This window comes from Mixophyes fleayi, chromosome 3 (genome assembly GCF_038048845.1).
Source record: "Mixophyes fleayi isolate aMixFle1 chromosome 3, aMixFle1.hap1, whole genome shotgun sequence".
In the NCBI taxonomy this organism is placed as follows: domain Eukaryota; kingdom Metazoa; phylum Chordata; class Amphibia; order Anura; family Limnodynastidae; genus Mixophyes; species Mixophyes fleayi.
The window spans coordinates 237978452-237994809 of NC_134404.1; the positions used below are offsets into that span (position 1 = coordinate 237978452).

At 42.5% G+C, this 16358-nt stretch overlaps 1 protein-coding gene across 3 annotated transcripts in view; it reads right to left on the minus strand.

The window, feature by feature from the left end:
- Positions 1–16358, minus strand: part of RAB4A (RAB4A, member RAS oncogene family) — a 57628-nt gene that overhangs the window by 31825 nt on the left and 9445 nt on the right. For all 3 annotated transcript variants that reach the window (XM_075203312.1, XM_075203313.1, XM_075203314.1), the window contains exons 2-5: positions 14755–14835; positions 14082–14196; positions 12354–12416; positions 11410–11564 (exon numbers count right to left, since the gene is read on the minus strand). In XM_075203312.1, the coding sequence (XP_075059413.1) occupies positions 11410–11564; positions 12354–12416; positions 14082–14196; positions 14755–14835 (414 nt within the window). The remainder of the gene's footprint in view (positions 1–11409; positions 11565–12353; positions 12417–14081; positions 14197–14754; positions 14836–16358) is intronic.

The following is a 16358-nucleotide window of genomic DNA, read 5'->3' on the forward strand; positions in this document are numbered from 1 at the left end:
CATAGCACTTCACTATGCACACTTAATATCCTAATATAAGCAATGTTTAAACAGAGATATAACTAAAATAGTGTCCTTTGAAATTAAGGCATTGCAATTGAAAAATACGCATTTCTCTTACTTTACCTCTTTTCATGGCACTCAAAGGAAAAATAATTAAACAATGCAAGAAACAGTGTTTTAGGGTGTTAGATTGGTGTTCTCACAATTCAAAATCCTTATTTCACGTCTGCAGAACACAACCATTCCAGTTGTAAACATTATCGATCACAGTTGAAGATTTGTGTTCTGCTAAATATCAGAGGCAAGAGAAAGCAAAACACTTCAAAATGCTTTCATGATAATTGCAGTATCAGTCATTTGCCCGCTTGCTCCTTTGCAGCTATTTATATCTTAGTCTACAAGACTAACAGATGCTTGCTACTCAAAGAACAGCTGAAAAAATGAGACAGAAGTCATCAGAATTTTGTAAACTTAGACAACATATGTATTTTTCTTTGGTGGAGGGGGATAAGTGTGAATTATGCTTACCATTTGTCACAGGATGAACATTAACTCTTATGTTCTGGCGTTTACAATGATTGACATACAATAATTGTAAAAGGAATAATACAAATGTTTATTATAAAAGATACATATAAAATGAATAGGTACTTAGCTGTAGAATACAATTTGATTGTTGATAAATACCTTGACCTGATAAGCCCTGTTACTTGATAGCACTCAATGAATTCAGGATGGATTCCTGGACATAACTTTCTAATGCTCCAACTGAGATTGCTGCTATTTGGATAGCCCCTTCTTCCCCCTGACACTAGTTAAAACTAGTTCTTTGCCAACCCACTCATCCCAAGTTTTCTTCTGAAAAATATAAGCAAAAGACATTATAAGTATGGGTGGGAAACTGGGCTCCCATGGAATATTTAGAGGAAAAGGAATTAACGGTAAGCATAATTCACATTTTTTTTCCATCTTTAATTCTCCATGGCAGCCATTACAATAGAATGGACCAAAGCAATATAAAAGGGAGGGCCATCCAAAAAACAAAACCATCCACAAATGCTGCAAAATCCAGAATTTGTTTAGTTGCCGAGTGGAGAACATGTTTCCCAAACTACGAATCAGGCTATAAAGATACCCAGATGATAATGATTAGCAAAGGTTTGAATAGATGTCCGTCCACCTGCTCTCCAAAGCTCTACTGCAGAAGCCTGAGCCTTCTTTGCCCACGATGTTGCTACAACTCTTATTGAGTCGGCACTCAGGATCTTTGGCACCTTATGCTGATTACTCAGCACTGTATGCATGTAGAATAACTCCTCTGATCCATCTTTAAATGTCTTGTTTTGAAAGGCCATACCCTTTAGAAGGCCCAGTCGGAACCACAAAGAGTTGTTCTGTATTTCCGATTCCTTGTGTTCTGGACAGAAACAGAAATTGAAGTACCCAAGTCCATGGAATGTAATTTACTTCCTTCATCTTTGGGGTGTGGACACAAAAATGGCATTACAACCTCCTGATAATGTTAAATTTAGACACTACCTTGGGTACAAATTCTGGTTTGGCTCTAATCACATTAACTGCCCATATATTGTTAAATAGCTCCTTGTACCACAGTACCTGCAATTCTCCAACTCCGCTAACAGTTGCAATTGCTACTAGTTATTATTATTATCATTTATTTGTTAGGCGCCACAAGGTATCCGCAGCGCCGCACACAGTACTAACAGTTGACTATACAGGATGAAACCATACAGAACAATGAACGAAAAGTACCAATACTTCAGAAACTCCGGCTAGTCATATGCAGTAAAAACAGAGCGGAAAAACAGGTATGGAGACAGGAGGGGAGGGGGCCCTGCTCATACAAGCTTACATCCTAAGGGAGGGTAAACAGACCAGGCACAAGAGGAGCCAGTTGAGGCAAGAGGAGAGAAAGGAGGACGAGCAAAGGGAGGAGGATGGGGGTTAAGTAGATGGTTGGTAGGCTTTGAGGAAGAGGTGAGTTTTGAGTGCACGTTTGAAGGAGCACAGAGTAGGAGAGAGACGGATGGAACGAGGGAGTTCGTTCCAGAGAAGAGGGGCTGCACGGGAAAAGTCTTGGATTCCGGAGTGGGAAGAGGTGATAAGGGTGGAGGAGAGGCGGCGGTCGATGGCCGAGCGCAGGGAGCGGGCAGGAGTGTGAATGGAGAGGAGGTTAGAGATATAAGGGGCAGTAGAGTTGGAGAGAGCCTTGTAAGTGGTGGTGAGGAGTTTGAAAAGGATTCTGTAGGGGAAGGGAAGCCAGTGTAAGGCAAGGCAGAGAGAGGAGGCAGAGGAGGAGCGGCGTGAGAGGAAGATGAGTCTTGCGGCCGCCTTGACAGGCTTGGGCAAGGGAATAAATGTGGGGGGCAAAAGAGAGAGGAGTCGAGGGTGACACCCAGGCAGCGAAGTTGGGTGACAGAGGAGATGGTGGTGTTGACGACAATAGAGAGGTCATCGTGGGATGGGTGTCTGGGCGGAGGAAAGACAATGAGTTCAGTTTTAGAGATATTGATTTTGAGAAAGTGCTCAGACATCCAGGAGATGGCGGAGAGGCAGTCGGATACCCGAGCGAGGAGGGTGGAGGAAAGATCAGGAGAGGAGATGTAGAGTTGAATGTTGTTAGCATAAAGGTGATACTGAAGACCGAAGGAGGAGATGAGAGCACCAAGGGAGGAAGTGTAGAACGAAAAGAGTAGAGGGCCAAGAACAGAGCCCTGCGGGACTCCTACGGGGAGAGGGTAGTGGGAGGAGGAAGAACCAGACGTGGATACAGAGAAGGAGCGATTAGCGAGGTATGAGGCGAACCAGTCATGGACAGAACCAGATAGGCAGAGAGAGAGAGAAGAGTTTGCAGCAGGAGGGGGTGGTCCACGGTGTCAAAGGCTGCAGAGAGGTCAAGGAGGATGAGTACGGAGAAGTGACCCTTGGATTTGGCCGATAGGAGATCATTAGTAACCTTGGCCAGGGCAGTTTCGGTAGAATGGAGGGGGCGGTAGCCAGATTGGAGAGGGTAAAGGAGGGAATTGTCCACGAGGTGCCTGGTTAGGCAGCTGCAGACAATCCACTCAAGTAATTTGGAGGCATAGGGGAGAAGAGAGATAGGGCGATAATTAGCAAGAGAGGTGGGGTCAAGATTGGGTTTTTTGAGGATAGGAGAGATAACGGGATTTATACTTACGATAAATCTTTTTCTCTGCGTCCATCTGGGGGACACTCCTTAACCATGGGGTTGAGTCGGGGGGAGGAGTCTGGCACCCAAAGAGTTAACTTTTTTCAGCTGACAGCATATCACCCCCGCCAATTCCCACATACCTCAGTTTGATTACAAAAGCCATTAGGAAGATAGGCCAATCAACCAAGACACACCACTCAACAGAGGGGGGAGTGGAGACAAAACAACGAAAAGACGGGGGGGATCGGAGTGTCCCCCAGATGGACTCAGAGAAAAAGATTTATCGTAAGTATAAATCCCGTTTTCTCTTTCATCCATCTGGGGGATACTCCTTAACCATGGGGACTTACAAAAGCAATCCCTCTGAAGGGTGGGACCGCTCTGATCTCCTTGCACGCAGAACACTACGGCTAAAGGAGGCGTCCCCAGACGCAAATATATTAAATTGGTAGAATTTCGTAAAGGTATGGACCGAGGACCAGGTGGCTCCTCTGCACAGCTGGTCCGCCGTGGCTCCATTACAAGCCGCCCAAGACGCCCCAACCAACTGTGTAGAATGTACAACAATACGTTTCGGCACAGGGAGATTAATACGGACATAAGCCTCCCTGATAGTCAGGGTAAGCCATCTGGCAATAGTTTGCTTAGATGCTGGCCATCCCCGTTTGGAAAAGTCAAACAACACAAATAGAGACTCTGTCTTACGTATCTTTGCAGATCTCTTAACATATATACGTAATGCCCTCACTACGTGTAAAAATGTATTTGTCTTTGTTCCAGGAGTCTGAGGGTCCTCTCTCTACGGGACCCTGTAGGGCAGGTTTTACCTGCAGCCCCAAAGCCTTGCTAGGATGTCCCTTACCAGTGGATCCCTTGTTCTTGCACAGAACTCTGGGACTTCCCTGTCTTTTGTTCGGTTCTTGTCCAGCAACCACCAGCTGAGGACCTACCTCCTCCACTGGTACCTCGAACACGGGAATGCTCCTCTGGGGTGGAACCCTGCCCAGGGTAAGGTCGCGAAAGATGTCACCATCTTTCCCAGCAACTTTAAAGACCTGGCTACTGACAGCCTCTTGTCTGACAGGATCCTGCCTGTCCACTCCATCTAGGACCTCAACTTGTCATGTGAAGTCAACCTTCTGCTGCGTACCAAGTCCCTCACTAGTCTCAAGAAATTCATTCTTAGACAAGGGATTCTCTGTGACCCTTTCAGACTCTAGAAGTTTGGTCATAGACTGAACAACTCGTCTAGCCTTAGCACCCTGAATGGGTGTGACTAAAACCTTTTCCCTTACTGGAAATTCTAAGCCTGTATAGCTTCGTCTGAACGAAGCAAATCGACAGCCCTGAGCTCTTTCTGATTTGACAGAAGCCAGCGAGTTAATTTTTTTCAAAACCTGAGGTGAGCTGGTCCCATGAATTCTATCACGATATTCTGGACCTACTTGTCTGCCGAGGACCCTGTCTGCTGCCGGGCAAACTCAAGCAGCCGTCCTCCCACCCCACCCTCTGGAACCAGAGGTGGGTGGCAGTCATGCTGCTGGTCTATCCGGCAGCTTGGCGGAAGAAGCTCTCCGCGCCACAGGGGCAAAGGATGACCTTCCCCTACGGGATTGTCTCCTGGATTCCACAGCCCCTGGACTGGTAGTCTGGCCTCTGCCAGACCCGCCCCGTACGGAGGCTGTCTGAAAGAACTAAACCTAGGCCTAGCCCTAGGACTTGGAGTATTTACAGGCAAGGACGTCTTCTTGCCCCCTGAAGCCTGTGAAATCCAAGAGTCTAATTCTGGACCAAATAACATCCCACCCGTATGCGGGATGGATTCTATTGATCGTTTAGACTCTGAATCCGCATTCCAAGCCCTTAACCATAACGCCCTTCTAGCTACTACAGCTGTAGCTGAAATAGACGAAGCTATGGAGGGCGAATTATGGGCCGCTTCATATACATAGCCTGCTGCCTCCCTTAGCTGCATGGCCAGAGGCAGTAAATCTGAATCCTGCAAGGCAGACTTTAACTGCCCTGCCCAGACTTCCATGGCCCTAGCTACCCAGGTAGAGGACAATGCTGGCCTGAGGCTAATACCGGCGGCCGAGAAGATAGACTTCAGCAGGGATTCTAATTTATTGTCAGTCGCATCCTGTAAGGTCGCTGACCCGGGTACAGGTAGTGTAGTCTGACGAACCAATCTCGCCACAGGTGTATCTACCTTTGCCACCTGTTCCCAACGGGTCATATCCTCCTCCTGAAGGGGATACAATACGCCAAACTTCCTTGGCATAGAGAACCTTTTATCTGGATATTTCCAAGAGGCCTCTACAATATCCCTCAACTCAACTGAGGGAGGGAACCTGACCACCTGCTTAGAAGCCTTCTTAAAGAGGGAGCGGTCCAAGGACTTCGTCTCCTCTACTTCAGCAAACCCCAGGGTCTGACAAAGTGCTCTTACCAGGTCGTCCATACCCTGGTGCCTAGAGTTTGCTTCTGACTCTATAATGGACACATCTGAATCGTCCAACAATTCCCCCTCCTCCTCTGAGGAACTCTCAGAGTCTGACACTGACCACAGCGCTTTAGCTGTTTGTCTACGTCTTTTAACACTACGCTTGTGTCTGGGGTTCTCCAGTAGATGGGTAAGCCGGTCCAGGCTTTTAGCCACCGCTGACCAACCCACCTCTCCCATCTGGGAAACCCCCGGGAGGGCTGGGGAGGGAAATACACCGACCCCCTGGGGAAAATGACTCATCTGTCATTCCTACTGTTATACCCTGAGAAACCACAGATGTAGCTGGGATCTCAACTGGTTTAGATAACAGATTTACAAGGGTATTAACTCCCTGTGTTAAGGCAGCCGCCCACTCAGGAGGATCTATCGTTATGGTGGAGGTGTCTATAGGCTGTTTCACAGGAGCCACAGTGCAGGCTGCACAGAGCCCCCCCTGATCCTGCCGTTCACTTGTTAGTTAACATTACATTTTGAACAGAAATTATGTTTGGTACGTGTTTTGCTTTTATCTGCCATCACAAGATAAGAAAAACTAAATCACGTTTCAAAATTCACAAACACTTCTCCAATTTATCCGAAAATACAGATTAGGTTATATTAACATATCATAGTATTTCTGATTTAAATAAGACAGGCTTGGAGAACTTTATAGTTTTCTCATAAACAACAGTTCTCTCAACACATCATTGTCTTATAATATACATGTCTACACATGCACACACATACACACAGAAGAAATAAAAGTGATACTCAGCGGGGAAGATATGTGTCAACAGTGCACTTCTCTTCAAATGACTGCTGCAACTGTCCTCTTTTTGAAGCTTGGTACCAAAAAGGGATCTTCCACCTGCTCACTCAGCGGGGGAGGGGAAGAGGTGCTTCTCAACACATTCCCCTACCACTGGAATCTCCTTCTGTGTCTCTGCTAACAGCGATTTCCCCCTTCTACTTAGGTGAAATCCTGTTGCTTTATCTTTCTCACATTTTGCTACCACACCGCAAAATACAGGTACATATTTATCTATGAACCAGTCAAAAGATAGTATTTCTGTTCCTTTTCCTCTATATAGACAGTATAAGGTATAATTAGTCAAGCTGAAAGGCTGCAGCAGGTTTTTCAGTAATGACTGCAATTAGCACAGAACACCTGGGCCCATTTAGCATTACATTTGGAACAGACAATATGTTTGGCACACCCAAACACTTCCACAACCTTTATCAGAAAATACAGACTAGGTTATTTAACATATCATAGTATTTCTGATTAAATAAGACAGGTTTGGAGAACTTTATAGTTTTCATTAAACACAGTTCTCTCAACACCTCATAGTCTTATAATACACATGCATACACAGAAGAAACAAAGTGATACTTAGCGTGGAAGATATGTGTCAACAGTGCACTTCTCTCCAAATGACTGTTGCATCTGTCCTCCTTTTGAACTTTGGCGCCAAAAGGGATCTTCCACGTGCTCACTGAGCGGGGGGGGGGGGGGGGGTCTTGGGGGGAAGCGGTGTTCCTTAAACACATTCCCCTTCCACTGGCTCTTCTTCTGTGTTGTTTACTTTAACAGAGTTTTGCCCTCTCTTATATATTAGGGGAAAACCTGTTAGAATGTGTTCCCCGCTAGCGCTATTCAAAGCGCGCCATCCTCAAGAATTCACTGCCATCCCCATGGGAGGAGGAACTTGGTATACTCCAGCTGGCTTCCGGGGAACCTCAGCAGTAAAGGCGCTTTCTGCCTAATGGCAGCGCCCGTTCTGCATCAGCGGGGAGAGTCTCTTGCCGACTGCTTCCCGCTGTGAGAAGCGCTTCTTACCTCTCTGTCAGCGGGGCCGCCCCCCCCCCGACAGGCGCTTCTCCCACGAGTCAGCTCTGTTTACACGGAGCCTCTCGCCACTGTCAAAAGAAAAAAACTGCAAAAGAAAAGGAAAAAAAAAAACTATAACCAATGAACCCTGTTCACTGTCTCTCTTGGAGCTCTTCAGGTGCAACCTTCTTCCAAGGGCACCCAATTCAAACTGAGGTATGTAGGAATTGGCAGGGGTGATATGCTGTCAGCTGAAAAAAGTTAACTCTTTGGGTGCCAGACTCCTCCCCCCGACTCAACCACATGGTTAAGAAGTGTCCCCCAGATGGATGAAAGAGAAAAGAGCGTATTTAAAAGAGGAGGGTACTACACCAGAGGAGAGCGATAGGTTGAAAAGGTGTGCTAGGTAAGAGCAGGCCGTTGGAGAGAGAGCGAAGGAGGTGGGAGGGAATAAGATCGAGAGGGCAGGTAGAGGGTGGAGAGGAAAGAATAAGGGAGCGAACTTCTTCACCGGTTGTAGGGCTGAAGGAGCACCAGAGTTGGTTGATGGGGAGAGGTGAAGTGATGAGGGTGGCGGGAGAAGGGGAGGAGGAGATGTTCCGTCTGATGGCCTCAATTTTGGAAGAGAAGAAAGTGGCGAAGTCAGAAGCGGAGAGGGAAGGCGGGAAGGAGGGAGAGGGGGGGGGGAAGAGGAGGGAGCTGAAGGTGGCAAAGAGTCGGCGGGGATTGGAGGACTGAGAAGAAATGAGGGACTTAAAGAAGGATTGTTTAGCGAGGGAGAGGGCAGAGGAGAAAGAAGAGAGTATGAATTTAAAGTGGAGGAAGTCAGCCAGGGAGCGAGATTTCCTCCAGAGGCGTTCAGCAGCGCGAGAGCATCTTTGGAGGAAGCGGATGAGTTTTGAGTGCCAGGGTTGGGGAATAATGCGGCGTCGGCGGATAGAAGAGGCCTGGGCAACAGCGTCCAGGGCAGTGGTGAGGGAGTGATTGTAGAGAGAGGAGGCCTGGTCGGGACAGGCCAGGGAGGGAAGGGGTGAAAGGAGAGTTTCGAGAGAGGAGGAGAAGGAGGTGGGGTCAATAGCATCCAGGTTAAGTCTAGTGAGGGTGGCTTTGGGCAAGGCAGGAGCAGGGGAGGAGGACAGAGTGAAGGAGAGGAGGTGGTGGTCAGATAGTGGGAAGGGAGAGTTGGAGAAGTCAGAGAGATTACAGAGATGAGAGAAGACAAGGTCAAGGGAGTGACCAAGACAGTGGGTGGGGGAAGATGTCCACTGAGTAAGGCCTAGGGACGAGGAAAGGGCGAGAAGTTTAATGGTGGCGGGGTCAGAACAGTTGTCAATAGGGATTTTAAAGTCGCCAAGTATGATGGAGGGAAGGTCAGAGGAAAGGTAGTGGGGGAGCCAGGCAGCGAAGTTGTCAAGGAAAAGGGAGAAGGGGCCTGGGGGACGGTAGATGACGGAGACACAGAGGTGGATGGGGGAGAAGAGAGGTACTAGTTAAAACTACATTCAGTGTTATCCATCTCAATGAACTTCTTGGATTGGTATAAAGAGTCTAACTTGGTATCAAGATACATGCACCTTGAGTGTAGATAAGGCAAGTCCTTTCCTGAAACCATTCTGCAGGAAGTCAAACATCTGTGGAATAGTTGCTGCTGCTGTACTGAATTTAAGAGTCACACCAGGTTATAAATCTTTTCCAAACCTTGCAATAGAAATTTGAAGAATTCTTCTTTCTTGCCTGCAACAATGTGTTGATTACCTGTTTGAGACTCCCTTTTTTCTGAGCACCTTCCGCTCAATCTCCTTGCCACCCAAGCAAGTCTCTGGATTTGGATGAAGAGTTCAGTATAACTGGCCAAAAAGCTACAGAAAACCACTGCCAGAGAGGCCAAAATTGAAGAATTCTCATCACTTTTGCCCTTTCTTTCCAATCTTTTTTCAGCAAGCAAGCAATGAGTGGAAATGGAGGAAAGACATATCCCAGGTAAAACATCAATGGAACAGTCAGATCATCTATATCCTGCCTCTGGAGCCCTGTGTCACACAAAGAACATGGGAACTGTTGCATTTCTGGTTTTTGTCACGATGTCCACCTGACAAAGCCAGAATCATCATCTTAACAGCTGAAGCAACTCCTGATGAAGGGACCATTCTCCTGGGTAAATTTGCTCTCAGCTGAGATAATCTACTAACACATTTTGCTGCTTTTTTATTGATCCCGGATGCTGAGTCTGTAGCTGATGTGGCAGGGACTGGATCTTGAATGTCCTCGTGTCAAAGAAACTTTTTTCTGTATGGTGCTTATGTGAACCCCCAGAAACTTTATTTGTAATGGAATGAGATGACTTTTTGCTTTGTTCTCAATCCTGTTGCGGAAAAATTATCATCTGAGAGGTCTTATAATTGACAATACATTCTGAAAGGCTCACTGCAATAATGTCACCCAGATAAGGTCATATATTGTCTCAATTCTGCCATGAGAGCAACTAGCACCTTAGTAAAAGTTCTTAAAGCTATCACCAGCTCAAAGGGCAAGCAGGTGAACTGAATGCGTTTGCAAAGCACCCAGAACCTGAGGAATTTACGTTGATGAACAGGGTTATGAAAATAGGCATCTTGAAGGTCTATGGATGTGTGAAAATCTCCTTTGCCAATGGCCTTTAGGATAGAATTCAGAGATTCCATGTGGCAATGTCTGGTACAAACTAACTTGTTGAAGCTCTTTAAATACAGAACCGCGCGAAAAGCCCTATTGACTTTCTGACAAGCAAGAGTCTGGAAGAGAAGCCTGTGGCTTCTTGACCTGCAGGGATAAAATAAATTGCAAGAGCCTTTATTAATGAATGCAGATTTTTTCCACAAGGCTACCCAATTCTACCATGGTTGACCAGGCCCTGAACTGAACAAGACTGAAGTCCCTTTTGAGATACTGATGAAACGGTCTTGTACCCATTTCTTACAATGGAGTTTCTTAAAACAGTTCTCCATCTTTCTATCAATAGACTATCTGAATGGATCCCCACCTTCAATTAGAATAGTGGTTCTGGATGGTATACTAGCCACAGAGGAGCCTACCTTTATTGTTACAGTGTTCGAAAAGGAGAAGCCTGTTCCTGATCCATTACCATAGATTTGTAAATATTCTTAATCATAATTTCCACATTTTTCAGATAAAACATCCTAGGTGACTCTTTAAAATCTCTGGATTCACCACTGGAGGAATCATCCAAATCAACTGGGAAATCACATTCAGATTACAAGCACGTCTATGCTTGTCTGGTACCTTGTTCTCTTTATCCCCTGTATGGCACACACATCTTCTTTAGTTACAAAAGCTCGTTCCTTTTACTGCTCAGGGTCTGAGTTTCACACTTGGGCTGAGAACTGTACTTTGTGCAAAAGACTCCTTCAACTTAATTCACTAAAGAAAAGTTACCTTATATATGTATCATTGTGGAGGGGGTTGGGGGGCAACCGCTTGCAAAACAGTGAGAGACAGTCAACAGTGAGGGTCAAAATTTCTTATGAGCTCAGAAACCTTTTTATTTCAATCCCAGCAGCTCACTTTGCAAACCTCTGGTTGCAATGTTTGCTGCTTCTCTGGAGGTTGATGGGCCAATGGAGAGAGGGAGGGAGACCAATGCTTTGTCACACAATTGCCTACAATATTATAACCAGTGAGCAATGCAGGCAAATAAATGCTTTTGATAGTAAGCCTTAAGTGTTGTCTTATCAGTTGTACATTTTCAGCCTCTGCAGTCAGAAAGCTCCCATGATGATGGTATTTTTCTCTCGTACTGATAAGGAAAATTTCATGACCGCCGTTAACCCAAATTTCCAAAACTAACCTCACACCATTTTTTGAAAGTAGCCCCAGACACACACTTATAATGTTACTCACCATTTTCTTGTGCAAATCGAGAGGCTTCTAAAAATGTAACTTCGCGGTCAACATCTAAGTCTTTTTTGTTCCCACAGAGGATAATGACAATGTTTTGACTTGCTAGCATTCGTGCATCTGTCAGCCAGTTGGTGAGAGCATTGTAGGTTTCCCGACTACATACAAAAAACCAAAAACATTTCTTTCAATTTCAAACAAATAACCCACCCTAGATCTAGACCAAATGATATTCCAATCGGACTGTATAGAGGAGAGCTTGGACCTTCATCTGACAGCAAAACCAGGTAATTGGACCTAGCCAAATAACCCTGGAATAGTGCCTTCAATATTATAAGCCTTCTCACATCACTGCCTTAGTCTATGCAAAGTTACCATTTAGGTTTCATTGCATTATACAGCAGTGAAATTCAGACTTATTACAGTATATATATGTAGTCTTAATTTGATATGTACTAATTGATAAACCTAAAGGGGATATTAAGAATGTCAACTATCCTTTTAAAGGGTAGACTTTGATTTACTTTAAAAAAACATTTAGTTCATAAGTCCAAAAAGATGTAACACTTTCCGTTTTCTTCTAAATCATAAAATGTCACAAATTGTTAGAATACTAAGAGAACTTAAAGATGCATTACATTTGCTACATTTTACTTCCTTGCTTCTCCCCTAACACAGAGCATGCTCTTTGCAGATTTTTTTTTCCTTGGCTCCTCTTTTCTGTAATGAGAAAGTAGCAGCACGAAAAGAAAAGAAAAGAAAAACAAAACAAAGAAAAACCTTCTGACTAGTCCTTCTGGTCATGCACCCCTCTCCGCATCATAACACTCTCCAGTCTTAATTAGTGATTATAGGAGGAACCAAAGAGCTCAGAGAAAACAAAAATAAACAAAAAAATCCAAACAGCTGCTTCTGGAGAGTTAGAGGGTCTTTATTTTACAATTTACCTGGTGATGTCATAAACAAGTAATGCACCAGCAGCTCCTCTGTAATAGCTTCTTGTAACAGACCTGGGAAACAAATTTTTAATATACTTTAAGGGACAAGAGTAATGTCCAACTCAAGTTGCAAACATGCTGGTATTTAATTTTTACAATATATAAGTATATATAAAATAATTCAAACAGGATATAAAAAATTATTATACGAGAACATATAAAACAAATAACCCACTTTATTCATCATCATCTATCTATATAGCGCCACTAATTTTGCAGCGCTGTACAGAGAACTCACTCACATCAGTCCCTGCCCCATTGAAGCTTACAGTCTAAATTACCTAATACACACACACACACGCACACACACACACACCAAGAGAGACTAAGGTCAATTTAATAGCAGCCAAATAACTAACTAGTATGTTTTTGGAGTGTGGAAGGAAACCGGAGCACCAGGAGGAAACCCACGCAAAACACAGAGAGAACATACAAACTCCTCTATTGAACAGTGCTCTTAACCTGGTTGCTTTTGAATAGAACATTAGGGCCCATAATTAGAATTTGTATGCAAATAGAGATTGCTTGTTTTCACAAAGAAAACAAAACAAAAAACATGATTTATGATAGATTTTTACATTACAGTGTATTAATCTCTGATGGTGACAGAAGGGTAAAGATTTTCACAATTAAGCCTTATTATAGTTCTATTTCTTAGCACACTGTGCATAGCTATATGGAAAGAACATATTTTTTCAAATATGTACGCAATCTCAATGTACAAATCTGCACTCAGGGATGTTAATAAATCAGCAAACTATTAAATAAATGTATAGTTCCAACATCATCAGCTGTGGTCTAGTTTCTTCTACTGTAGGTAAGGATACAACAAGCCCTGATTTTCACAGTCATCAATTTGGGCTAGAAGCATTAAAGTATATCATTTTTTTTTTAGTTTTTAAACTGCTGTTTTTTTTAAGCGGACATATCCTAGAAAAAGCAGGTCTGGTAAAGTGGCACCATCTTGTATAATATGGATTTATATTAGCTCCTAAACTAAAGCATATTCCTTTTAATTTTCTGTAGGAAAAACAATGACCTTCATATGCTTAACAAATTAGTGGCGCTACTAAGGATTTATAGGACATTAAACAAAATATTCCTGTAATTATGCTCCCATTCCATGATATAGGTATATACATACCATGTGCTTGAAACGCATTTAACTTCTCAGAGGTATTATCACAATGTCAAGGTGTACAGTTATTATACCTGTGTCATGAATTATATCCATCTTATGGGTTATTAAATATTATAGTGACCTCTGTTGAAACCTTGTTTTATGTCAGTTTGAATATATAAACAGCAATAATTTTTAAAGTTTTTAAAGTTACATTTCGAAATCACACATTTTAAACAAGTTCGTGTATTTAGGTCCCCAGGATTCCATACTGGTATAATTTCAGATCTCATTTTGAAACTTTAGTGAAAATTTTAGTGCTATTTCACACCATAGTTCTTAAGGCCACTCAAAAGAGCAAAATACAGGACTAGCAGCCGCCCCACCAAAATCAAATTTAATAGCGCACTGAAATATTCACAGCACCATGCTGACTGGAACATAAACTTGAGTGTAGATTCCCTTAATATTTAATAGCTGTCATTTGTGGTATACATTCTGCAAAGTAACCCAGGAACAGGATTCAAATGAAATGGGGGTAACACAAACATGCATACCTGAATCTCTCTTGTCCTGCTGTGTCCCAGATCTGTAATTTCACATATTTACCACCAACATTTATAATCTTTGAGCCAAATTCCACCCCTATTGTGTGATTGGAGTCATCTTTAACTGAAAAATAAAGAACACTTTCAAATACTTAAAGAAGCATGAAAACAGTAGATAAATGATTAATAGCAGTGGTGAGTTTTGACATTCCAGCACAGCTCAGTGTTTGCCTTAGTATTTACATTTCAATTAAGGACAGCAAATAGCAACAGGACAAGTTATCCTCAACATGCTTCCTTACAGTTTACAGCTACGCAAGTAATCCATTCATAAAGGAAAGTGGAGTCAAAGGTCACAAGACCAACATACCATGTTACATGTTTTAGCTTTGGTTATCAACAGCTTATTTTAGACACATTAAATTAAATTGTAGATCATTAATAAAACATGTAACTCTGTTTGTCCAGGCAAGAGGAAACATGGAACATTGAAAAACAAGAGTGGACACACACTAATATATATATATATATATATATATATATATATATATATATATATATATATATATATATATATATATATATATTATACACACACACACACACACACACACACACACAAGCAGAAGAAAATTCAGTATGCATACAAAAAAAATGTACCTTTTTTATTTAAATAACTTACATTTCTTCTCAATAAACTGATGTAGCAAACAAGATTTTCCAGTACCAGCATTTCCAATAACCAGGAATTTGAACAGAAAATCTAAAAAGTATTGAAATTGTAAATTATAGAATCAACATTTGAAACAAAGAATGAGTAAATAGTGTGTGTGCAGGATAAAACAATGTAAGGAAAAAATACCAGAAACCCACTGCAAAAACAGGGGCACAGATAGAGCAATAGCTAATGTAGCCAAAACATATTTAGTCCAATTTGAGATTGTATTCCTACATAATTAAAGTGTTCATAAGCCATTAACCAATTTAAAAATGTGACTGTTTGGAGTGTCCTAACTCTAATCAATGAGAGGAAACACACTGGTTAGCACATTATTAGAAGGTGAAACTCACCAGGAAGGTTGCACTTATTGCCAGTAAAATGGCATGTCAAATGCGTTTGTCATGTGTTAATTAATAACATTTTGTTAGTGTTAGGAATAATTATAGGCGTCCCCCAATTCAGTAAATGCAAAAAACAGAATATGCCTTTTAAAACCCAGAAAGTCAGCAAATCCAAAAGTAGGTATGAGGACATTGGAAACAATGATTTCTAGTGCCAGAACGGTTTACTCATGTGATGAGCATTAGTAAAACACATGTAATTAACACCAGTGGATATGAGACTTAATACCAGACCTTTTAAAAGCACAACCCAAAACAATGTTGCAAACAAAATAAAAAAATAGCAATCTTCAAAACATCCTCAACATTTTAAGATACGCTTCTATGAAAGCGTCTTTAGATACGTATTTTCTGTTACTAAAACTGTGTTCTATTCACCTGACATGTAACCAACAGCACAGAAATCAATGATACATGTAGGTCTTTTGGAGAAATAAACAGACTATTTATGTTAGTGTTTTCTGCTGGGATATGCTTCTCTACTACGACCACTGTCTGATCAATTTACCCTTCAGTATTGACATTAGGTCGCAAGCTGCAAAGCTTTTAGCTTCCTGTCAATTACAACTACAACAAAGCTTTTAACACAGTCTTTGTGGACAATTGTGAACTATTATGGTATCAATATCCACTTAATTATTAAGAAGCTTATAAATAAAGAGTTTTTGCGGCACCGACTTAAATAAAAATACAGATTTAATATGATTTTCAAATACAATTCTAGAAAAATCTCCAAGACTATTAGCACTAAGTGAATACATTTTTAAAAAGTTGGTATGGCAGCACGGTGGCGAAGTGGTAGCACTTCTGCCTCACAGCACTGGGGTCATGAGTTCAATTCCCGACCATGGCCTTATCTGTGTGGAGTTTGTATGTTCTCCCTGTGTTTGCGTGGGTTTCCTCCGGGTGCTCCGGTTTCCTCCCACACTCCAAAAACATACTAGTAGGTTAATTGGCTGCTGTCAAAAATTGACCCTAGTCTCTACCTGTCTGTCTGTCTGTCTGAGTGTGTGTCTATATTAGGGAATTTAGACTGTAAGCTCCAATGGGGCAGGGACAGATGTGAATGAGTTCTCTGTACAGCGCTGCGGAATCAGTGGCGCTATATAAATAAATGATGATGATGATGATGATGGTATAACCCTAAAGCATATTCAAAACATT